General features: G+C 38.3%; 1 protein-coding gene across 2 annotated transcripts in view; it reads right to left on the reverse strand.

Annotated features, from left to right (window-relative positions):
• The window catches only part of NCAPD3 (non-SMC condensin II complex subunit D3), a 73,351-nt gene that overhangs the window by 26,738 nt on the left and 20,368 nt on the right, over positions 1 to 26,245 (reverse strand). For both annotated transcript variants that reach the window (XM_043579856.1, XM_043579857.1), the window contains exons 12-19: positions 25,927 to 25,983; positions 25,581 to 25,670; positions 13,617 to 13,690; positions 12,695 to 12,829; positions 11,174 to 11,394; positions 3,670 to 3,861; positions 3,250 to 3,347; positions 3,040 to 3,155 (exon numbers count right to left, since the gene is read on the reverse strand). In XM_043579856.1, the coding sequence (XP_043435791.1) occupies positions 3,040 to 3,155; positions 3,250 to 3,347; positions 3,670 to 3,861; positions 11,174 to 11,394; positions 12,695 to 12,829; positions 13,617 to 13,690; positions 25,581 to 25,670; positions 25,927 to 25,983 (983 nt within the window). The remainder of the gene's footprint in view (positions 1 to 3,039; positions 3,156 to 3,249; positions 3,348 to 3,669; positions 3,862 to 11,173; positions 11,395 to 12,694; positions 12,830 to 13,616; positions 13,691 to 25,580; positions 25,671 to 25,926; positions 25,984 to 26,245) is intronic.

The following is a 26,245-nucleotide window of genomic DNA, read 5'->3' on the forward strand; positions in this document are numbered from 1 at the left end:
ATTTTATGGTCCTTCCTGTATTTCAACTTAGCTAGGCAGCCTATCCCACATAGTTGTTCCCTTCTTGCTAAACACCCAGGACCTTTGGCTGTTCCTTATACAACCTGCTTTGTAATCACCTCATCAAATTGCTCTCCCATCAATATATTCAATTTTATCAACATTTCTCTATAGAGTTGCCACTGGAGTTAAATTAGAACATGCTGACTTAGGGGCACCCGGGTGGCTTAGTCAGTTAAGTATCTGACCCTTTTTTGGCTCAGGTTAAGATCTCACAGTTCATGAGTCTGAGCCCCATGTCAGGCTCCTCACTCACAGTGTGGGGCTTGCTTGGGATTCTCTGTCTCCCTCTCTCTGCCCCTCCACCACTTGAGCGTGCATGCTCTCTCTTTGTCTCAAAATAAATAAACTTTTTTTTTTAAAGAGCATATGACTTAGATTTTACCAGTATAAAGAGGACCATCACCCCTCTTACTGTAGACACTATTTCCATTAATACAGTCCAAGATCTCATAGATTTTGTTCAATAGCCACAAAAGACTATTTTTTTAAGTTTATTTATTTACTTTGAGAGAGAGAGAGAGAGAAAGCAGGGGAGGGGCAGAGAGAAGGAGAGACAGAATCTCATATAGGCTCCTTGCTGTCAGCGAGGAGTGTGACGTGGGGCTCGATCCCATGAACTGTGAGATCATGACCTGAGCTGAAATCAAGAGCCAGATGCTTAACTGATGGAGTCATCTAGGTGCCCCAGTCACAAAACACTATTAACTGGTACCAAGCTTATAGCAACAATGCCTCCAAACCTATGTCTTTTCATATACAGTCCTGTTGAGCTAGATCCTGATCATCTGTTCTTTGGGTAATTGTTTTTTGCAGTAAAATATAGAATGTTCATTTATAGAGAAAAGAAAATGAGAAGTATGTTTAGGGGAAACAACCAGGTCACACAGATTTAAAATATCCTAAGGTTCTGTGGGCGCCTGGGTGGCTCAGTCAGTTGAGCATCCCATTTGGGCTCAGGTCATGATCTTGTGGTTCGTGGATTCGAGTCACGCATCAGGCTTTGGGTTGACATCTTAGAGCCTGGAGACTGCTTTGGATTCTGGGTCTCCCTCTTTCTCTACCCCTCTTTCACTCGTGCTCTGTCTCTGTCTCTCAAAAATAAGTAAACGTTAAAAAGGTGTTTAAAAAAATAAAATATCTTAAGATTCTGGAAAATCTCAGGGTCTTAGTCCAGTGTCTACTACCAAGGGAAGTGGTATTGCCAAAGCTACAATTGTGGCCTTTTTTCTAACATAGTAATAATCTCTCTCCAGTTCTCAATTTTTAAATTTTTTAAATGTTTATTTATTTTTGAGAGAGAGAGAAAGAGCACAAGTCAGGAAGGGGAAGAGAGAGGGGAAGACACAGAATCCAAGGCAGGCTCCAGGCTCTGAGTGGTCAGCAGAGCCCAACACGGGCCTTGAACTCACAAACCTTGAGGTCATGACCTGAGCCAAAGTCGGACACCTAACCAACTGAGCCACCCAGGCGCCCCTCTAGTTCTCAATTTTTAAATGTTAAGATAACTCTGTCTTCCTCACAGACTCTAACAATGATGTAACTAACGACTATGGGCCATTAGTGAGTAAGCCAGTGGCTTCTGGCCCTGACTCCCCCCAAGTACTATATAGATCACTCTTCCTCTAGCCAGTGCTGGTGAAGAAAAGACTGGGAAGACAATCAGAGGCCTTAGTTCTAGGCATGGCTCTGCCATTAATCAGATGTGTGCCACTGAGAAATGCGGGATGACTGTTTCATAATCTGCCATATAAATTTCTCCCCAGTTTTCCTATATCATTCTTTCTTTGTAACCACCTTTTTGCTTTGTTTTGACCTGTTTTCTGCTATTCAAATATGCTCCCTACTTAGGTAATGCTCCTTATTTAAAAGTTTTTCTTGGATCAAGAGATAAACGGCTAGAAAAATCAAACAAAACAAGCATCCCTTTCATCAGATGAGCCAAAAGGTACATGCCAGGAAAACACCAGACACCATTTACATGGAAAGAGCTGGGCATTTTTAGGTAAGTACATTTTAACCTGTTTTAAGTCCTAAGCAAAAAAAAGTTATAATATACTTTCTTATTATATCTGTTCCTACAAATAGAAGATGTAACTTATCAAGGAAGGACTCTCTTTAAGGAACTTATATAAGAAAAGGAAGCAAAGGAATGTAGCTGGGTAGCTCAGATGAAGCAAAGGTATTTTTATTCTGGGAAACTTAAATATATTCCAGCGATTATTTAAATTAACCTTTGACTTCTAAAATCATCATTTATCACCCGAGCCCTAAAATTTTTCATTATGATTAGCTTTGTCTAGGAGTATATTTCATGATAAAAATAGAATACATGGCAGTAAAATAATTTATTATTAAAACTGATATGGATACCTTTTTAGGGAGTCAAAGTAATGCTCTGTCTCACACAAAACCCTGGTTTGGATTTGTGGGTATGCATATGTAGAGAACATCAGTTGTAGGCTCCGATAAAGCAAGAGGTGTTAGAGTAACTTAGCCTTCTAGTAACAGGACAGGTGTTTTCCAGGAGAATGACCTATCAAATGATCAGAAATCTTCTGATCTGGAGGGAATGCCCTGCCTAGGTGGAGAATCATTGGTTAAGCTTCTTGGATAAGGTAGAAGTGAAGGAGGAGGAGATACAAAGCTATCGTAAGCATCCAGGCTACAACTTGTTAAAAAATAGCTGCGCAGTTTTCATTAGAAAATATATGCCCAGAAGGCATGCCTTCCTAGAAGGCACTTGTACCCAGAACCAAGGTGGTGACTTCCTGAGGGAACCGTGTGTCATGAGTAGCCAAGATCTTCTCAGAGAATGTCAACTGCTTGTCACATAAATGTTTCCTTGTAGTATCAGCTGCTGGGGACTACCCATTTCTTATAGGTTCTCCACCGAGAACACTCCTCAAACTTCACAACAGAGTAACATGTCCAAGTACAGATAAACAACAAACATATCCAGGAGAATTTCTAGTGTACCTGTTCCTCCATTGGTGTCTCTGCAGATGCTCTACAGAGTCTTTGCAAAGTATCAACAGCTGAGCTGATCAACTCTAGAGACCACTGGAATCCATTCAGCTTACACTTGACCACATCTAAAAAGAAATTAAAACCCTCAAAATTTAACTGCTTAAAATATATTTAAAGTGAGAGGCAAAGCTTTTTCAAGATTCCCCAATACACACTCACCAGTCACCTTGTCCCGCGTGCTCTTAGGAAGATGCTTTGCGATATGCCCAATAACACATAAAATATGTCCTAAGGTGTTTGGATTGGGATTCTGTTGACTAGGAAAAGGGCATAAGGAATATCAACATACAAAAAAACACTGCCACCAACAAAATACTCTCTGGATTGTTAACACTGGAGGAATGTAAGGAAGCATGGTTTAGGAGTCAAGTTGTAGGAGCATTAAGGCACTTAATTTACTTGGACAAAGGGTAAAACTGAAAGCTTAAAACTGATTCTTATTTTTCATGTTTGTTTTTATGCCAGAATTTAAAGACCTGCGTATACAAACAGTTAGGAAACGCCCACTTCCTTAAGGCATGAGCTTTGTTTCCAAGAATCTTTAGTGTCTATCAACAACTATATTACAAGCATGCAAACCTGCTGATTTTCTCCCAGGACTCTATTATTTTGGTATAGTCCAGCTTGGGTGATGAGCAAGCAATCTTGGAAAGCAGCATCCAGGCTGGTGCAGAATGTTCTGTGCCAGTGTAGGATATCACATTGTTTATAAAACTGGATGAGAATTTCTCTTTCTTGGACCAGATATGAAAAGCCTTATTTAAATAGCGGCTGGAAAAAAGATGGGAAAGCAGAATTGTAACTGTAAATATACAAAACTGTTCAGAACAGCCCTCAGTGAAAGGTTATCAACTTCTGCTGCTCCAGGACTCCCCTGGCACATGGAAGTCAATGCAGAAGTTCCTGGCTAGTGACATATTTGATAACAAATCAGGTATCTTTAAAATTTTTATTACACAGAATAAGATACATTTATTTCTCCCCTTCTAAAGTATTTCTTTTTAAAGCAAAGAATAAAATTTCATAATTCACTTGAGACCCTTCTTATCCTCATTCCCTCCCAAATTTCTATACAAACATTAAGGGATAGGTTACCAATAACAAATACATCCACAGTTTATACGGTTTTAGTGACAAAAAAAAATGTAGACACTGTTGTTTTTTGAATGGAAGGAATGGATAGAAATGGCACCCTAGCATTTAAATATGGTGATATTAAACAAGCCAAATTTTGCCATGACCCACCAATACCATTCAGAAATACATATTTCAAACACTTTAAAAGTAAAACAAAAAAAAAATACTTCTGGTATATTAAAGTGCTTGTGTTATGTCACTTGTTGTTTTAAGTAATTTATTTGACTTCCTCCCACAGCACTGGATGAGAAAACATTACCCATGGCACAAATGCAGTGTTATATATCTAAGTAAAGTGAAAAATACACTTCTTCCCACAATTAATTTTCCTTAGACTGCTAGGAACACACATGTGATCACACATGCGCGTGCACACACGCTCACACACACCCCAAGACTTTCTCATTAAATGAAAAAAAGAAAAAAAGGAATTCTAAAAGCATCAGAAGGCAACTGTAACAAAATAAACACATCTATATACAATAAGCATGCCCATATAAATTTTTTAATAAATTATCTATTGTTAAAAAATCTGTCTATAAACATCTAGAGTTTTACTGCAGGTAACTCATAACTCATATACGATTATGGTCCAAAAACAACACATGGAATCAGTAAATATTTTAAAATTTATTAAAAAGAATCACACAAAATATTAAGTAATGTTTACTATAAGACATGAATAGAACGGGGAAAAATTCTCTGAACTTCCAGTTGAAACCTCAAATTTGGCTCTTAGGACAACTCACACCCTTCCACATGAGTTGAACAGTTTCCAAAGCCTCCCTCATTTAGCTTACCCCTCAATTAGCCCCATTGTTGATCATAAGCCACTCCCTACCAAGTCAGAATGTTTTCAATAGAGAGCAACCTGTGTCTTTTGTACAGCACCACTGACCTCTATCCTAGTATCAAAATCAATCCACTATCTTTAGTCTCCATTTTCCATCACCTCTACTAGACATTATTGACCATTCTCTCTGCCCTTGTACTCTGGTCTACTTATTGGATCTCTGTTCTTTTCCCTTCACTAATTCCTTTTTTCAAATCACTCTTATGGCTGATTTTGAAAAGTTCTATTCTTAGTCCTCTTCTCTTATCTACAACTGAACGCTGGGTGATCTCATCCATTACCAAAAGCTCTCCACTCAGACATGTCAAAGCATTGCAAGCACACATTTAAATTGGGCTCCATCTCCTGCCTCTCCTTTCCATACCTCAGTCAACAGTAATCCCATTGACCAGTTATTTTGGATAACCTCATGGAGCCTTCAGGCCTCTAAACCTTTGCATTGTTATTTTCTGTCTGGAAACTCTATTATGGCTGCCTGGTTAATTTCTATTTATTCTACTTCTGGGAATAATTCATTTCTTGCCACCATTAATAGCTAAAACAAGGAAAAAGATTAACAAACAAAAACAGACAAAAAACTACCAAACTGCTCTATGCCCTCCCTCTTTCCTTCTAAAAGTCTACCAAAACTGTGAATTTATTTTGTCTTTTTCCACTAGACTGTGAGCAACCTGAGTAGAGGAAGTACATTGATCTCTTTCAACCCTCAAATCATACCTTTACCACCTCTGTACTTCCCCTTGTTAAACATTTTTAAATATACCCCATTCTCTTCATGCCCACTGCCTTATCCTTGATGCAGGCCCTCATCACCTTTAATTTAAATCACTTCAGTGGTAGTCTGTTTTCTTAGATTCTAGTCAGCTCCTGGTCACCCAACATAAGCACCTTTGCTACCCTTCCTGTGAAACTGAATAGAGGAAACCTCATTGGCAGTGGAGCTGGGAGGCCAGCATGGTGAGCTCTCATGCCTACCACTGGTCATCAACTGCAAACCCAACAGGAAGGGATAGGACTCCCATACCCAAGAGGAACAAACAAGCTGCCCTTTACTACTCCAGCAAGAGGAAGGATTTCTTCTTGCCCAGCAACAGCCCAGCCAATGAGAGTCTGTCACAACTCTGCCATTGAGAAACCATCGCCACCTTGAACTCTCACTTTCTTTCAATGGACTTTTCTTCAAAGCAGCCCCTCCCAATTTTCTCTTTTTTTTTTTTTTAATTTTTTTTTTTTTTTAACGTTTATTTATTTTTAAGACAGAGAGAGACAGAGCATGAACGGGGGAGGATCAGAGAGAGAGGGAGACACAGATTCTGAAACAGGCTCCAGGCTCTGAGCAGTCGGCACAGAGCCCGACGCGGGGCTCGAACTCACGGACCGCGAGATCATGACCTGAGCCGAAGTCGGCCGCCTAACCGACTGAGCCACCCAGGCGCCCCTGTCTTTTTTAAGAAGAACAGTTCTTTCCTTTGATTTCCAGATTTTCTTGTGGTTTGTCACAGTGTGCTTGTTTCCAATTGCAATTCTGTGCTACTTCCATATAAACCCATTTTGCTGGTAAAATAACTGGGTGTTTTATTTTGAAGATTAACACTTCCTAAAACATAAAACCCTGTATTACCCATCCACTTCATATTCACCAGCAGCCTCCCCCTGCCCACTCTGTTTTCTCTAAAGTCAAACTTCTCAGAATGCTATGTTACAACTCTGCAGTATCTGGGCTCTGCTTAACTTCTCCAGTTTCATTTTATATCCAGGCAGCCCCATTTCCCCAGCAGTGAAATCCTCTGGCTCCTGAACAGTGCACACTGTTTATGCTTCTATGGCTTTGCACCAGCTGTTTCTTTTACATGGACATACCCTTTTGCCCCCTTATGAAACTTCAAGATTCAAATTCAAAATTCATCTGTTCTGTGAAGTCTCTTTTCCTGAACATTCGCTGATGTTTCTAGTTACTTTCTGTTTATCAAAGAACAAGTCACAAATTTTGTTTACAAATGTTTATAGAACTCTATTCTGCTAGCTCTCACATTTCTTAATACTCCTTTTTGAAAAATTCATTCCCAAGTTCAGTGGCTCTCATACTTTTTCATTTATGGGTGCTTTTTTTTCTTTTTCTGGGCACTTTTGAACTCAAAGCCAACAGACCACCTTGAAGAGCTTTGGTTTTGTGGGCCATCATATCTATCAATATTTGTTGTGCCAAAATTAAAACTGAGAAATTTAAAAATATTTATCTATTAATCTAAAAATAATAATAAGCCAATTACATGTTAACATAGATGTACTGCTTTACAAAAAAAAGTTAACAATCTTTCTCAAAACAAAATAAACTTGGTGAAAAGAGTGTCATTGCTCTATACTTTCGTAAATCTATTTAAAGTCTGGCTTAAATGGAAGACAGGTGGATTACTGCAACTGCTTCTGCATTCAATTTGCTTCAATATCATCATATGGTTCTGGAAAACTGTACTGTACTTCTGTGAAAGAATAAAAGTGAAAAATGGCATATATCACCTTAATATTATGATCAAAACAGTCTGAGCTCATGAATCCATCCATTACACTTTGAGAATTTGTACCATAGCTCATTTTCTATAATGGCTATTCCAAAACTTCTTTACACTTAAGACCCTAATTCTATACTCTCCTTCCTAACTTTGGGCAAATATTTTTTTTTCCTTGTGTTAAAACAGATAATAGAGTTTTTACCATTTTAACCATTTTCAGGTGTACAGTTCAGTGGTGTTAAGCACATTCACACTGTTGTGCAATTATCCATCTCCAGAACTCTGTTATCACCTCATACTGAAACTCTGTACCCATTTAACAGTAACTCCCCATTGCCTTCTCCAAAGCCCCTGATAAGCACCTTTCTACTTTTTGTCTTTAAGCATTTGACTATTCTATATATCTCAAATAAGTGGAATCATCATTAATTGTCCTTTTTTATTAGGCCCATTTCACTCAGCATGTTTTAAAGGTTCATCCATAGTGTAGCATGCATCAGCATTGTTACTTTTTTAGGCTGAAAAATATCCTGTTGTATGCATATACCACATTTTGTTTGTCCTTCACTCATCCATGGACAGCTGGGGTATTTCCACCTTTCTGGCTACTGTGTACAATGCTCTGACACTGCTGTACTGAGTAAATATTCTATTACTGTACTGAGAAGAGAAGGCGAGGAAGCTCTAGCGTTCATATGATTTCCTCCTTTGTACTTTTCTTCTTGTATTTTTTTTTTCAATGTTTATTTTTGAGAGAGGGACAGAGTGCAAGCGGGGGAGGGGCAGAGAGAGGGACACGGAATCTGAAGCAGGCTCCAGGCTCCTAGCTGTCACCTCAGAGCCCGATGTGGGGCTCTGACTCACAAACTGTGGGATCATGACCTGAGCTAAGTCGGACACTCAACTGACTGAGCCACCCAGGTGCTCCCCTTCCTGTATTTTTTTGTTTCCTTTTATTTCTGAAGTTCTCTCCTTCTACCTTATAAAGTGAGTCCTTTCATATAATATTGTTCTTTTCCAGAAACTCCACTAAGTATTCCTTTCATTCATCCTCAGTATTTTCTATCTCCCCCTTTCCTTCTGACTTCAAATATATATAAGCACATTCCCTTATGTGAAAATAAAAAACAAGGCCTGTGAAGGAAACTATGGCACATCTTAATTGCAGGTAAGCTAAAGACCTAAACATAAAAGGAAGAAAGAAAAAAACAAACAAACTTCTAGACTATATGGGAGAATATATGACCCTGAGGTAGGAAAAGAACTTCTCTAAAAAATATATTAACCATAAGGAAAACCACTGACAAAATGAACTCATCAAAAGATACCATCAGGAGAGTAAAAAGGCAAATCATGAGGTAGAAAAGGACATTTGCAATACATATAACAATGGCTTGTCTACAGAATATATAGTGAACACTTTCAGATAAACAAGCAAAAGAGTGACAGTCTAAAAGGAAGGCCAGTGGGGCACCTGGGTGGCTCAGTCAGTTAAGCGTCTGACTTCAGCTCAGGTCATGATCTCACAGTCCGTGAGTTCGAGCCCCATGTCAGGCTCTGTGCTGCCAGCTCAGAGCCTGGAGCCTGCTTCGGATTCTGTGTCTCCCTCTCTCTCTGCCCCTCCCCTGCTCATGCTCTGTCTCAAAAATAAATAAAAACATTAAAAAAAAAAAATAAAAAAATAAAAGGAAGGCTAGAGACCTGAGTAGGTAATTCATAAATGTGAACATTATAAATCCCACACCTACTAGAATGCAATGTAAATTGGTATGACCCCTCTGGAAAACTTTCTCGCAGTATCCATTAGAGGTGCCTAAAAATGTACTTAATAACACTGTTCCTGGGTATATACCCAACAGAAATGCATGTACCTGTGTATCAACAGATGTGTACAGGAATATCCATAGCAGCATTATATATAATATTTTAAAAATTGAAATAACTCAATTATCTATCAACAGAATGGATAATTATGTTTTATTCACAAAATCATACACACACACACACAACTGCAATGAAAGTGAATATGCTATAGCTACACACGATAACGTGAATGAGCCTTCTATTGCTTTGAGTATTAGGAGTCAGATACACAAAGAATATATACCACATAATTCCATTTATATAAAGTCGTAGAACAGAGGAAACTAATCACAGCAGTGGTTACCTTTGACAAGGGAAGGACAGTGATGGGAAGGAGTGTGAGGGTATTACTTGGGCTTAGCAATGTTCTATTTCTTGACCTGGGAGGTAGTTACATGGGTATATTTTCTTTTTTATACTTACTGACCTATGTACTGACCTACTATACTTTTCTATGCATGTTATATTCCAGTATAAAAGTTTTATAAAAATAAAAATAAACGAAATAAACCCCCAACAGCATCTCATGAGCTATATATATAGTAGGCCTCTCCTGCTTTTTTGTGAAGAATGGCTACTACTTTTTATGCTGAATTTTAATATGTTGGGGTTGCTTACTGAGATGTCCCTAAGAAAATCAAAAAAGTAAGTGATTCTATTGCTAGCTAAATTCTCCTCTCTTCTAAGAATTTCAGCCAAGCATATAGCTGGTACTGAGAAAATATTTAATGAATGAATATGCTTTCAGTCATAGTGTTTTAATACAAAAAGGGACCTGAAGAGATCATGTAATCCAACTGGCTGCTCTTACAAATGGGAAAACCAACGTTCAGAGAGATTAGGTGATTTTTGCCAGGATCACAGAACAGTATTGTATGATCAAAAAAATCTCTTATGTTTCTATTGTATGATAATTCCTCCATAACTACATGTAAATAAATAGGAAAGTGTTTCCTACATGATAAAAAAAAAGGAAAAAATAGTCAAACTGATTGTAAGATTACTGCAATATAGATTAAAATACACCGTTATAGGTGCTAACTCCTCATTACAGTGTTCACTGTATAGTGTACACTCGGCAAATGTTATCTAACGGGAAAGAATACTGCAGTGGTATTAAGTCAACTAATCCAATAAAATGTCAGAAGTTTAATTTCTAAGAACTAAGAAGTCATCTTTCATAAAAACTAGTATTATGGAAAGTTAATATTAATACATCATATCCATCAGTGCTTTCTGCTATATATTAAGACATCAATTAAAACTAAAATCACTCAGAGAAAAGCAAAGGAGGAGATCAAAGGCTTCACAGAAAATTGTCCTCATGAAAATGCTAGATTTGAATTGGGTCAAAAAAAAAAAGAGACCAAAATTGAGTCTTCACATATATTAAGTAATTTGGAAAGCTGATTTTCCAAGATCAATACAGAAATATTTTTTTAAAAATGTTTATTTTTTTATTTTGAGAGAGGGTCAGAGAGTGTGCACATGTGCAAGAGGAGGAAGGGCAGACAGAGGGAGAGAATCCTAAGCAGGCCCTGCACTGTCAGCACAGAATCCTATGCAGGACTCAATCCCATGACCATGAGATCATGACCTCAGCCAAAATTAAGAGTCATATACTAAACTCACTGAGCCACCCAGGTACCCCTAATACAGAAATTTTAATAACAACTTTTATGGCTTTCTATAAGGAAAACAAATCACACAATTAACATACCTCAGTTCCTGGTTTTCTGTACTAAGGAGAGTAAGAAGTGCCCAAGCCAGTACCTGGCTGTTGTCTCCAGTATGGAATTTATTATAATGCTTAATGTTCTGCAACAGGAGCTGGTCAAGGCATTCCAGAGCCTTTTCCTGCACAGTGCTCTCACAGTCCATCACAGCTGGAATGATCCCTGTTAGCCAGGCTTTCTGTATCTGGACACATCCAGGCTGGGCCTTAGGAATTAAACATCATGAAATCATAAAGAAGTCTGATGCTAGCAGAAGTCTAAACATGTATCAGTGAGGCTGTGGTCAATGTTTTGAGACTTGTGTGTGGTCACACACACAAGTACAAATAAACAAGTGAAAAAAAATCAACACTTGAAATATATATTAAAACAAAGTTCAATCTCCAGTTACTGTATATCAGTGAATACTGAAATTTTAAACTTAGTCATTACTGTATTATTACAGTAAATCAGCACTTTTTGGTAATTAAATTATTTTTCTTAATATTTATTTATTTTTGAGAGAGACAGAGTGAGTGAGCAAGAGCCAGGGAGGGGCAGAGAGGAAAGGAGACACAGAATCCGAAGCAGGCTCCAGGCTCTGAGCTGTTAGCACAGAGCCGGACGCAGGGCTCAAACTCATTAACGGTGAGACCATGACCCGAGCCAAAGTCAGACTCTGAACCAACTGAGCCACCCAGGTGCCCTGATAATTTAAGATCAAGAGCAAATAAAAAATATTTATCCCAAAGAGAAATTAAAATAGATGCTGACAGAGGAAGTCAAAGTATGCATTGTTTAATGCTTTCTATCACAAAATAAAGAAATAAACAGGCTTTAAAAATTCTTCAAAAGCTCATTATTTGGCAGACGCAAATTATATATTGGATTAGTGGATCTGCTATTTTGACAGTATCATCTAATAGGTCTTAATGTTCAAAAATTAATCTAGGCCTCTGGCCTAACCAAATCTATTTTACCACTCATATTTCTATGTGAGATTTAAGCTGAAGTCAAGAAAAGGCTAATCACTAGCATTCTCTAGCATGAGTCCATAATTATATTAACATGAGACATAATCATATGTAACTGAAACATACCTCTTCTCTTCCACTGTATAGTCCTTCAGTAGACCTGGTAGAATTCCCAATAGTCAATTTAATATTTTGCAAGAGGCAATTATTAGGCTGAATTATCTATCTATTTATTTATTTATTTACTTATTTATTTAGTGTGTGTGTGTGTGTGTGTGTGAGAGAGAGAGAGAGAGAGAGAGAGAGAGAGAAAGAGAGAAAGTTACACATGTGTGAGAAGGAGGAGGGGTGAACAGGGGGCAGTGTAGATGGAGAGGGAGAGAGAAACTTAAGCAAGCTCCACTGGGCATGGAGCCTAGACACAGGGCTCGAACTCATGACCCTGAGATCATGACCTGAGCCAAAATCAAGAATCAGGCACTTAACCAACTGAGCCCCCCAGGCACCCTGTATGCTGAATTATTTTTAATGTAAAAACACACTGTCTCTCACCATGAGAAGTTCAGTAAGAGACTGTAAGGCCTGCTTTCGGACAGACACTGCAGGGTCCCGACACTGGTCCTGCAGAAGCAATAGCTCTTCTTTCATACCCAAGATGTCACAGTGTTTCAAAATACTCACTAATACCTAGAAGAAGCATATGTAACATGAATTATGTATAGAAAAAAGACTTATGTATAGAAAAAAGACACACTGTAGACAAAAATAAGACTTAAGTCTGTGGTTCTTAACATTTCTGAGTTACAGATCCATCCCTCCACCCAGTAACATCCCACCTTTTCAGAATCTGATGAAAGCTCAGGCCTCTCTCTGGAGAAAGTCTGAATACATTTATATAAACAAGTATTTACAAACCATTTTGGGGGTTACATGCACCCTATTAAAATTCATTCATGGTCCCCAGATTAAGAATCCCTATTCTAAAATGAGAAATTAAGAATATAAATATGTAATTCTTTTAAAAATTTGTGTATTAAAAAATTTTTTTTAATGTTTATTTTTGAGAGAGAGGGAGAGAGACAGAGCACAAGTGTGGGAGGGCCATAGAGAGAGAGGGAAACACAGAATCCGAAACAGGCTCCAGGCTCTGACCTGTCAGCACAGAGCCTGTCCCAGGGCCTGAACTCACAAACCGCAAGATCACGACCTGAACCAGTCGGATGCTTAACCAACTGAGCCATCCAGGTGCCCCAAAATATGCAATTCTTAAAGTCAACAACCCAGCAGGAATTTTAAAAACAGATAAACCTTTTAGTTCATCTCTGTAATTTATACATACAATGGGATCAAAATGAACAAATGTTAGGTGAAAAACAAGTTAAATAATGAGCATGGCAAAATTTTTATGAAATATTTCCAGATTTTTAGTGCTTGAAAAAAGAGCACATTCAAGAATACCTAGAAAAACTCACACCTGGAGTGCAGACTTCCGGACATTGGTCTTCTCATCCCTGATTCTCTTTTTCAGCATTCCCATGACACATCTCACTGTTGAGGAAATGCCAAAGAATCATTATACAGTCTGAGAAAAACTATATTTATAGCATCTAACATCTCACCACACAGTTCTGAGAAAATACTCTAAAAAACTGACTAATTAGCTTGTTTTAAATCCTGAGAAATCTGAGTATGAAATAATGTAGAAAAAAAAAGAAAAGTCAAATAATTAGGTATTCACAATAATGCAAAGGGCATGGTATTATAATTTTAAAAGGGCACAAATTCTGAAATATTAAAAATTCAATTTTAAATCCTGGCTCTTACATCTAAAATTTTGAATGAATTATTTGGCTCTTCTATTTTATTTAGCTACAAAAAAGGAATATCCAAATCATAATTTTTTTTTTAAGACTAAAGATAAATAGCAGCTTTAAAACTTTTTTTTTTTTAATCTTTATTTATTTTTGAGAGAGAAACAGTGTGAGCAGAGAGGAACAGAGAGAAAGGGGGACACAGAATCCGAAGCAGTCTCCAGGCTCTGAGCTGTCAGCACAGAGACCAACAGGGGCTCAAACTCACGAACCGTGAGATCATGACATACATGAGCCCAAGTCGGACGCTCAACCAACTAAGCCACCCAGGTGCCCCTAAAACTTTTTGATCACAGGCCCCTTTACACTGCTAAAAAATCACTGAAGACTTCTAAGGGCTTTTTTGGTAAAAATCTCCAGTAAAGAGATTTAATAGTTCATTTTAAAAAAGGAAGATATGCCACTATGCACAGTATATTTTTAAATAAAAAATAACTATATTTCCCCTCCAAAAAAAATTTAGTGAAAATAATAGCACTGTTTTACATCTTTGCAAACTCTTTAATGTCTGGCTAAATAAAAAACATCTAGAATCTCATCTCTACTTCAAAATCATAATGCTGAAGAGTACAAGTCTTGATATTATTATGAAAAAAAATATTAACTTCAAGGACCTGCTAAAGGATATTATGATATTATTATGAAAACAATATTAATTTGAAGGATTGGCTGAGAGAAGCTAAGGGATCCCAAACTACTTGGAGAGCCGCTGATGTATAAGGAAGTATGTTACAAAACGAAATAATGGGAAATACAAAACGTCAATGAAATCAAAAGTAGGTTCCTTGAAAAAGATAAACAAAATCAACAAACTTTTAGCTAGACTAATTAAGAAAAAAAATAGAAGATTCAAATTGCTAAAATCAGGAAAGAATGAGGAAACATTACTGCTGCCATTACAGAAATAAAAAGGATTTGCAAAGAAATACTACAAAAAATTTTATGTTATATTAAGTAATCTGGATGAAATGAACAAATTTCTACAAAGATAAAAACTATGGACATTGACTCAAGAAGAAATAGTCTGAATATACCCATAACAAGTAAAGAGATTGAATTGGAAATCGAAAACCTTCTCACACATGTACTGAAGCCCAGGACCAGATGGCTTTACTGGAGAATTCTACCAAATGTTAAAACAAATATGAGCACCAATTCTTCATAAACACTTAAAAAAACGGTAGAAAACACTTCCTACCTCATTCTATTAAGCCGGTATTACCCTGAGAGCAAAACCAGATAAATACATGTCAAGAAAAGTAAATGATAGACCAAAATCTCCTGCAAATACACACATGATATCTTCAACAAAATATCAACAAATCAAATCTAGCAAGATGCAAAAAGGATTATATACCATGCTTGGGATTTATACCAGGAATGAAATCTTGGCTCAACATATGAAAATCAATGTAATAAAAAACCACAGCAATATAATAAAGGACAAAGACCGCATGATTTTCTCCACAGATGAGGAAAATGCATTTGTAAAACCCAACACCATTCCATAATAAAAACACTCAACAAACTCAGAAGAGAAGGAAACTCTGTCACACTGATAAAAACCATTCTGAAAAAAACTCACAGCTAACATCACACTCAATGGTGGAAGACTGAAAGCTAAGTACAGAAGAAAGACGAGGATGTCTGCTCTCCCCAATTCTTTTCAACATTGTACAGAGGTCCTTGCCAGGGAAAGTAGGCAAGGAAAAGACAGAAAAGACATCCAGATGGAAAAGAAAGAAAAAAAACTCCGTTCACAGATGGCATGAGCTTATATACAGAAAATCCTAAGGAATCCACACACACACAATTAGAGCTAGTAACAGATTTAGCAAGGTTGCAAGACACGAGATCAAATCATCAAACATCAGTTGTAAAAACTAGCAATGAACAATTAGAAAATGAAACTAAGAAACCAATGTAACTTATTATAACATCAAAAAGAATAAAATTTTAGGAACACGCTTAAAGAGCAAGAATTGTACAATGAAAACTGAAAAACATCAGTGAAACAAATTAAAGAAAATCTAAATACAGAGAAAGGCGTCCCATGTTCATGGACAAAAGGGCTTAATATTGTTGAGATGGCAATACTCCCCAAAGTGATCTACAGATCAATCCTTACCAAAATCCAAGCTGTTTTTTTTTCCCTTTCAGAAACTGACAGGTGATCCTAAAATTCATACGGAAATATACGAAAAACAGAATAGCCAAGTCAATCTAGAAAAACAAGAACAAGAATGCAGAGCCTACACTTCCTGATTTCAAAATTAGTATAAAGTACCAGTAATCAACACAGTGCGGTACTGCCATCAAGAAAGACAATGGAATGTCAGTGGAAGAGAACTGAAAGTACATAAGCTCATGTGTCTATGGTCAACTGATTTTTGACAAGGGTGCCAAGAGCATTCAAAGGAGAAAAAAGTCTTTTAAACAAATGGTGCTACATCAAACTGGATATTCACATGCAAAAGATGGACCCCCACATCCCATTATATGCAAAATTTAACTAAAAATTGATCAAAGAGCAAAACATAACAGCTAAAATTACAAAACTCTGAAAAGAAAACATAAATGTAAATCTCTGTGATAAATTAGGCAGTGATTTCTTAGCTATGACACCAAAAGCACAAACCAGAAAAAAAAAAAAATTGGATAGCTAGATTTCATGAACGCTAAAATGTTTCATGCCTCAAAGAACACTATCAAGAAAGTGAAAATTTAACCCTCAGAATGAGAAAAAAAAGATATTTGCAAATCATATATCTAATAAGGAATTTGGATCCAAAATATATAAAGAACCCTTTCAACTCAAAAATATAGACAAATAATCCATTTTAAAAAATGGGCAAAGAACTTCTCCAAACAAGACATATAAATGGTCAATAAACACATGAAAATTTGCTTAACATCATGAGTCATTAGGAAAATGTAAATCAAAACCACAGTGAGAGACATACTTCACATCCACTAGGATGGCTACAATAAATAGACATGACAAGTGCTAGTAAGGATGTGGAGAAATAAGATTTATTACACATGTTAGTGGGATTGAAACATGATGTGACCACTCTGGAAAACAGTTTGGCAGTTCCTCAAAATGATAAAAGTAGAGTTAGCACATGACCCAGCAGCAGTTCCACTCCTAAGTACACACCCAAAAGGAATGAATATTTACATACAAAATTTGCTCAGGAATGTTGATAGCACCATCATTCATAGTCACCAAAAGATGGAAACAACCCAAGTCCATCAACTGATAAACGAACCTTGAAAATGTTATGCTAAGAAGACATCCAGAAAAAAAAAAAAAACCATATTGTATGCTTCCATTTATGGAATGTCAAAAATAGGCAAATTGATAGAGACAGAAAGCTAATTCGTGATTGGCAAAGGCTGGAGGAGGGGGAGAATGGGGAGTAAATGCTAATGAGTAAAGGGTTTCTTTTTGGCAAAGGAAATATTCTGAAAATTGATCAATTTTGTGAATACACTAAAAACCATTAAATCATAAACTTTATTTAAATGGTGTTTTATGGTATGTGAATTACATCTCAAAAACAAAACAAAAGACCCACCACAAAGAAAGCACTTAGCAGGAGGAGGGGAAGATGGCAGTGTAGGAGGACACTGGGCTCACCGCCCGTCCTGCTGATCACTTAGATTCCACCTACACCTGCCTAAATAACCCAGAAAACCGCCAGAGGTTAGCAGAACGGAGTCGCCAGAGCCAAGCGCAGACGAGAGGCCCACGGAAGAGGGTAGGAAGGGCGGAGAGGCGGTGCGCGCTCCACAGACTGGCGGGAGGGAGCCGGGGTGGAGGGGCGGCTCACCGGCCAAGCAGAGTCCCGAGTCTGGCTTGCAAAAGCGGAGGGGCCTGACGGACTGTGTTCCGACAGCAAGCCCGACTTAGCGTCTGGGAGGTCATAAGTTAACAGCTCTGCTCAGAAAGCGGGAAGGCTGGAGGACAAAGGGAGGGAGAACTGCTGAGCCCCCAGACGACAGAGCTCAGTTTGGTGGGGAACAAAGGCGCTCGCCAGCGCCATCTCCCTGGCCCATCCCCCAGCCAAAATCCCAAAGGGAACCGGTTCCTGCCAGGGAAATTGCTCGCTCCGCGCAAACACCCAACTCTGTGCTACTGCAGAGCCAAACCTCCGGCAGCGGATCTGACTCCCTTCCGCTGCCACAGGGCCCCTCTTGAAGTGGATCACCTAAGGGGCGCCTGGGTGGCTCAGTCGGCTAAGCGGCCGACTTCAGCTCAGGTCACAATCTCGCAGTCCGTGAGTTCGAGCCCCGCGTCGGGCTCTGGGCTGATGGCTCAGAGCCTGGAGCCTGCTTCCGGTTCTGTGTCTCCCTCTCTCTCTGCCCCTCCCCCGTTCATGCTCTGTCTCTCTCTGTTTCAAAAATAAAGAAAACATTAAAAAAAATTAAAAAAAAAAAAAAAAAAGTGGATCACCTAAGGAGAAGCGAGCTAAGCCTGCCCCCCTGCCGCCGTGCACCTTGCCTACCCACCCCAGCTAATACGCCAGATCCCCAGCATCACAAGCCTGGCAGTGTGCAAGTAGCCCAGACGGGCCACGCCACCCCACAGTGAATCCCGCCCCTAGGAGAGGGGAAGAGAAGGCACACACCAGTCTGACTGTGGCCCCAGCAGTGGGCTGGGGGCAGACATCAGGTCGGACTGCGGCCCCACCCACCAACTCCAGTTATTCACCACAGCACAGGGGAAGTGCCCTGCAGGTCCTCACCACACCAGGGACTATCCAAAATGACCAAGCGGAAGAATTCCCCTCAGAAGAATCTCCAGGAAATAACAACAGCTAATGAGCTGATCAAAAAGGATTTAAATAATATAACAGAAAGTGAATTTAGAATAATAGTCATAAAATTAATCGCTGGGCTTGAAAACAGTATACAGGACAGCAGAGAATCTCTTGCTACAGAGATCAAGGGACTAAGGAACAGTCACGAGGAGCTGAAAAACGCTTTAAATGAAATGCAAAACAAAATGGAAACCACCACGGCTCAGATTGAAGAGGCAGAGGAGAGAATAGGTGAACTAGAAGATAAAGTTATGGAAAAAGAGGAAGCTGAGAAAAAGAGAGATAAAAAAATCCAGGAGTATGAGGGGAAAATTAGAGAACTAAGTGATACACTAAAAAGAAATAATATACGCATAATTGGTATCCCACAGGAGGAAGAGAGAGGGAAAGGGGCTGAAGGGGTACTTGAAGAAATTATAGCTGAGAACTTCCCTGAACTGGGGAAGGAAAAAGGCATTGAAATCCAAGAGGCACAGAGAACTCCCTTCAGACGTAATTTGAATCGATCTTCTGCACGACATATCATAGTGAAACTGACAAAATACAAGGATAAAGAGAAAATTCTGAAAGCAGCAAGGAGTAAACGTGCCCTCACATATAAAGGGAGACCTATAAGACTTGTGACTGATCTCTCTTTTGAAACTTGGCAGGCCAGAAAGAATTGGCACGAGATTTTCAGGGTGCTAGACAGAAAAAATATGCAGCCGAGAATCCTTTATCCAGCAAGTCTGTCATTTAGAATAGAAGGAGAGATAAAGGTCTTCCCAAACAAACAAAAACTGAAGGAATTTGTCACCACTAAACCAGCCCTACAAGAGATCCTAAGGGGGACCCTGTGAGACAAAGTCCCAGAGACAGCACTACAAGCATAAAACATACAGACATCACAATGACTCTAAACCCATATCTTTCTATAATAACACTGAATGTAAATGGATTAAATGCGCCAACCAAAAGACATAGGGTATCAAAATGGATAAAAAAAACAAGACCCATCTATTTGCTGTCTACAAGAGACTCATTTTAGACCTGAGGACACCTTTAGATTGAGAGTGAGGGGATGGAGAACTCTTTACCATGCTACTGGAAGCCAAAAGAAAGCTGGAGTAGCCATACTTATATCAGACAAACTAGACTTTAAATTAAAGGCTGTAACAAGAGATGAAGAAGGGCATTATATAATAATCACAGGGTCTATCCATCAGGAAGAGCTAACAATTATAAATGTCTATGCGCCGAATACCGGAGCCCCCAAATATATAAAACAATTACTCATAAACATAAGCAACCTTATCGATAAGAATGTGGTAATTGCAGGGGACTTTAACACCCCACTTACAGAAATGGATAGATCATCTAGACACATGGTCAATAAAGAAACAAGGGCCCTGAATGAGACATTGGATCAGATGGACTTGACAGATCTATTTAGAACTCTGCATCCCAAAGCAACAGAATATACTTTCTTCTCGAGTGCACATGGAACATTCTCCAAGATAGATCATATACTGGGTCACAAAACAGCCCTTCATAAGTTTACAAGAATTGAAATTATACCATGCATACTTTCAGACCACAATGCTATGAAGCTTGAAATCAACCACAGAAAAAAGTCTGGAAAACCTCCAAAAGCATGGAGGTTAAAGAACACCCTACTAACGAATGAGTGGGTCAACCAGGCAATTAGAGAAGAAATTAAAAAATATATGGAAACAAACGAAAATGAAAATACAACAATCCAAATGCTTTGGGACGCAGCAAAGGCAGTCCTGAGAGGAAAATACATTGCCATCCAGGCCTATCTCAAGAAACAAGAAAAATCCCAAATACAAAATCTAACAGCACACCTAAAGGAACTAGAAGCAGAACAGCAAAGGCAGCCTAAACCCAGCAGAAGAAGAGAAATAATAAAGATCAGAGCAGAAATAAACAATATAGAATCTAAAAAAACTGTAGAGCAGATCAACGAAACCAAGAGTTGGTTTTTTGAAAAAATAAACAAAATTGACAAACCTCTAGCCAGGCTTCTCAAAAAGAAAAGGGAGATGACCCAAATAGATAAAATCATGAATGAAAATGGAATTATTACAACCAATCCCTCAGAAATGCAAGCAATTATCAGGGAATACTATGAAAACTTATATGCCAACAAATTGGACAACCTGGAAGAAATGGACAAATTCCTGAACACCCACACTCTTCCAAAACTCAATCAGGAGGAAATAGAAAGCTTGAACAGACCCATAACCAGTGAAGAAATTGAATCGGTTATCAAAAATCTCCCAACAAATAAGAGTCCAGGACCAGATGGCTTCCCAGGGGAGTTCTACCAGACGTTTAAAGCAGAGATAATACCTATCCTTCTCAAGCTATTCCAAGAAATAGAAAGGGAAGGAAAACTTCCAGACTCATTCTATGAAGCCAGTATTACTTTGATTCCTAAACCAGAGAGAGACCCAGTAAAAAAAGAGAACTACAGGCCAATATCCCTGATGAATATGGATGCAAAAATTCTCAATAAGATACTAGCAAATCGAATTCAACAGCATATAAAAAGAATTATTCACCATGATCAAGTGGGATTCATTCCTGGGATGCAGGGCTGGTTCAACATTCGCAAATCAATCAACGTGATACATCACATTAACAAAAAAAAAGAGAAGAACCATATGATCCTGTCAACCGATGCAGAAAAGGCCTTTGACAAAATCCAGCACCCTTTCTTAATAAAAACCCTTGAGAACGTCGGGATAGAAGGAACATACTTAAAGATCATAAAAGCCATTTATGAAAAGCCCACAGCTAACATCATCCTCAACGGGGAAAAACTGAGAGCTTTTTCCCTGAGATCAGGAACACGACAGGGATGCCCACTCTCACCGCTGTTGTTTAACATAGTGTTGGAAGTTCTAGCATCAGCAATCAGACAACAAAAGGAAATCAAAGGCATCAAAATTGGCAACGATGAAGTCAAGCTTTCGCTTTTTGCAGATGACATGATATTATAAATGGAAAATCCGATAGACTCCACCAAAAGTCTGCTAGAACTGATACAGGAATTCAGCAAAGTTGCAGGATACAAAATCAATGTACAGAAATCAGTTGCATTCTTATACACTAACAATGAAGCAACAGAAAGACAAATAAAGAAACTGATCCCATTCACAATTGCACCAAGAAGCATAAAATACCTAGGAAAAAATCTAACCAAAGATGTAAAGGATCTGTATGCTGAAAACTATAGAAAGCTTATGAAGGTAATTGAAGAAGATTTAAAGAAATGGAAAGACATTCCCTGCTCATGGATTGGAAAAATAATTATTGTCAAAATGTCAATACTACCCAAAGCTATCTACACATTGAATGCAATCCCAATCAAAATTGCACAAGCATTCTTCTCAAAACTAGAACAAGCCATCCTAAAATTCATATGGAACCACAAAAGGCCCCGAATAGCCAAAGGAATTTTGAAGAAGAAGACCAAAGCAGGAGGCATCGCAATCCCAGACTTTAGCCTCTACTACAAAGCTGTCATCATCAAGACAGCATGGTATTGGCACCAAAACAGACACATAGACCAATGGAATAGAATAGAAACCCCAGAACTAGACCCACAAACGTATGGCCAACTCATCTTTGACAAAGCAGGAAAGAACATCCAATGGAAAAAAGACAGCCTCTTTAACAAATGGTGCTGGGAGAACTGGACAGCAACATGCAGAAGGTTGAAACTAGACCACTTTCTCACACCATTCACAAAAATAAACTCAAAATGGATAAAGGACCTGAATGTGAGACAGCAAACCATCAAAACCTTAGAGGAGAAAGCAGGAAAAGACCTCTCTGACCTCAGCCGTAGCAATCTCTTACTCGACACATCCCCAAAGGCAAGGGAATTAAAAGCAAAAGTGAATTACTGGGACCTTATGAAGATAAAAAGCTTCTGCACAGCAAAGGAAACAACCAACAAAACTAAAAGGCAACCAACGGAATGGGAAAAGATATTTGCAAATGACATATCGGACAAAGGGCTAGTATCCAAAATCTATAAAGAGCTCACCAAACTCCACACCCGAAAAACAAATAACCCAGTGAAGAAATGGGCAGAAAACATGAATAGACACTTCTCTAAAGAAGACATCCAGATGGCCAACAGGCACATGAAAAGATGTTCAGCGTCGCTCCTTATCAGGGAAATACAAATCAAAACCACACTCAGGTATCACCTCACGCCAGTCAGAGTGGCCAAAATGAACAAATCAGGAGACTATAGATGCTGGAGAGGATGTGGAGAAACGGGAACCCTCTTGCACTGTTGGTGGGAATGCAAATTGGTGCAGCCGCTCTGGAAAGCAGTGTGGAGGTTCCTCAGAAAATTGAAAATAGACCTACCCTATGACCCAGCAATAGCACTGCTAGGAATTTACCCAAGGGATACAGGAGTACTGATGCATAGGGGCACTTGTACCCCAATGTTCATAGCAGCACTCTCAACAATAGCCAAATTATGGAAAGAGCCTAAATGTCCATCAACTGATGAATGGATAAAGAAATTGTGGTTTATATACACAATGGAATATTACGTGGCAATGAGAAAAAATGAAATATGGCCTTTTGTAGCAATGTGGATGGAACTGGAGAGTGTGATGCTAAGTGAAATAAGCCATACAGAGAACGACAGATACCATATGGTTTCACTCTTATGTGGATCCTGAGAAACTTAACAGGAACCCATGGGGGAGGGGAAGAAAAAAAAAAAAAAAAAAGAGGTTAGGGTGGGAGAGAGCCAAAGCATAAGAGACTGTTAAAAACTGAGAACAAACTGAGGGTTGATGGGGGGTGGGAGGGAGGGGAGGGTGGGTGATGGGTATTGAGGAGGGCACCTTTTGGGATGAGCACTGGGTGTTGTATGGAAACCAATTGGTCAATAAATTTCATATATAAAAAAAAAAAAAGAGGGGCGCCTGGGTGGCGCAGTCGGTTAAGCGTCCGACTTCAGCCAGGTCACGATCTCGCGGTCCGTGAGTTCGAGCCCCGCGTCGGGCTCTGGGCTGATGGCTCAGAGCCTGGAGCCTGTTTCTGATTCTGTGTCTCCCTCTCTCTCTGCCCCTCCCCCGTTCATGCTCTGTCTCTCTCTGTCCCAAAAATAAATAAACGTTGAAAAAAAAAATTTTGGAAAAAAAAAAAAAAAGAAAAAAAAAAAAAGAAAGCACTTAGCACTTAAGACTGGAGTCAACACATTCAACATTTTTCCAGAATAATTTTTTTTATATTTTAGAAACTCGGATAATATATAAATTGAATTACTGCTCAAAATTTGAATAACACATGCTAATATCTAGCCATATAAATCCAATTCCATGCTAATCTTTCAGGCCAAAACAAATAATTATCCTCGTGACACTTTACAGATTGACGTCAGTACTTATCTCACACCTTACTATTGTATATATATATATATATAAAAATATGTAAAATCTGTATACATGTATATTTATTACTCCCATTGTTCCCCAAAAGATAGAACTATGTTTTATTAAAGTCAGTATCTACAATGCCTAGCACAGATTAGAAGGGACCAAATAAATGTTAACAGAATAAATTAATCTAATTATATAATTAAACCTCTATACACATATTTTCTCACTTATCTATCTTGAAAAACCACTTGTCTTAACATTATTTTCATAGACTGACAACACCCCTCTGTGAAAGGTGGAGAAAGTGTCAGATTCAGAAAGTGACAATTAGGGTGCTTTGCTGACTTCCATGTCTTAGTCAAGCAGCTATTTAGCAACAGAATTGATACAAGAACTCAGACTGCCTCTCCTTTCTAGTGTGTTCCCCACTATTTCATGCTATGTCATTTCACAGATGAATAAGGAGCCCAGAGAAGTAAAGTGACTTTCTCAAAACCACACAGCTAGACAGAAACAGAATCTAGGAGTAGGCTCCAGGTCTACCTACTATCTAGTCCATATTTGTTTTTTTCCCTCCTGAATCACATTAACACTTAAGCTATCCAGATTACTCGGGGTTCAGTAAGTCAATGAAGGAGATCAGGCATCCTCGTATTCAGAATCCTGTGCTGGAGTCCATGGGAGAGAGGACCCCCACAACCATTCCATGTAGTAAATATGGTTCATACTATTAATGAAGAGACATTATAATCTAAATTCTGAATTGTCATTTTCAGTGGGAGCTTGGATTTACAGTTCCCTACCATATATTAAAGGTGAACTCTGGGTTGCCTTAATCAGAGTCAAGATGACATAGTGAAAAAAGTACAAGAAATTAAAAACAGGAACAAGACTGGGTAGAATAATATTCTTCATCTTTTCCCTTTTTTTTGTGATGACTTTTCTACAAACACAAATTTAATCTGTGCTGCGCTTTCTCTAGTAGCTGGTCCCTTTTTGGTCAGCAATCCCAAGAGTTCACAATTGTCTTTAATAAATAAAATATTTGCTAATATTCTCTTAAGTATTACAGAAATACTGAGGTTCAGTACGTCCTAAGTGGAACATAGCTTGTTCTTTACCTTAAGATGAAACAGAATGCAAGGATATCAATTAAAGATATAATAAAATAAAAATTATTCCATTCTTAAGAAGAAAGATGTCCCAATTCTTCAGGATAAATTAGTCAGAAAAAAATTCTAAGTTTTTTAGACTCTACTTACAGTTGTTGAAATCCAACAGTTATTATTCATTCATCTGACAGTGATAAAATCTGACATACCCCCAGATCCATCAGTTTCACCACTGTTGTCTATACTGATCACTCCTGAGCCTCCAGAAGGGTTAAGTGTTTGCCTCTGATATGGAAAAGCTTAAAAATAATAAATTTTAAAAAAGGCTCAGTCATTGAGGTAAGAAATTGTTATACCTCTTAATAATATAAGCCTGACATATTACACATTTAAATTACATATTACTGAAATGAATTTCGATTTCCTTGAAAAAGAAAAAAAGTTCAATATTAAAATAGGTAAATATGGAGACAGAAAAAAGCATGTCAAATACCCAGCAAGTCCTTTAAATAAAAAGACAATTATTCAATATTGGAAAATATATTGACCCATTACCTGCTGAATTTCTCAGTAAGGTACCAGGGTGGCTGTCTGCTCTTGAAACTGCAGGACCTAAAAATAAGCAGACACATAAGAGGGAAAAATGTCATAGTATCATAATCCCCAAGTAAATATTCCAAGTAATCAAAATCAAGATAATTAGGCCTAAACACAAGACAGATTCCAAACTGCTGACAATTAATAATGTTCTCCTCTGTATGCATTTGAAATGGATACTAGGCACAATACAGCCATTACCCAACAATGCAAAGTAGTGTATAGGCAGCCAACAATCTCACCTCTAAAACATGAATATCTAAAATACTTTAAAAGA

This window comes from Prionailurus bengalensis, chromosome D1 (genome assembly GCF_016509475.1).
Source record: "Prionailurus bengalensis isolate Pbe53 chromosome D1, Fcat_Pben_1.1_paternal_pri, whole genome shotgun sequence".
Lineage (NCBI taxonomy): Eukaryota > Metazoa > Chordata > Mammalia > Carnivora > Felidae > Prionailurus > Prionailurus bengalensis.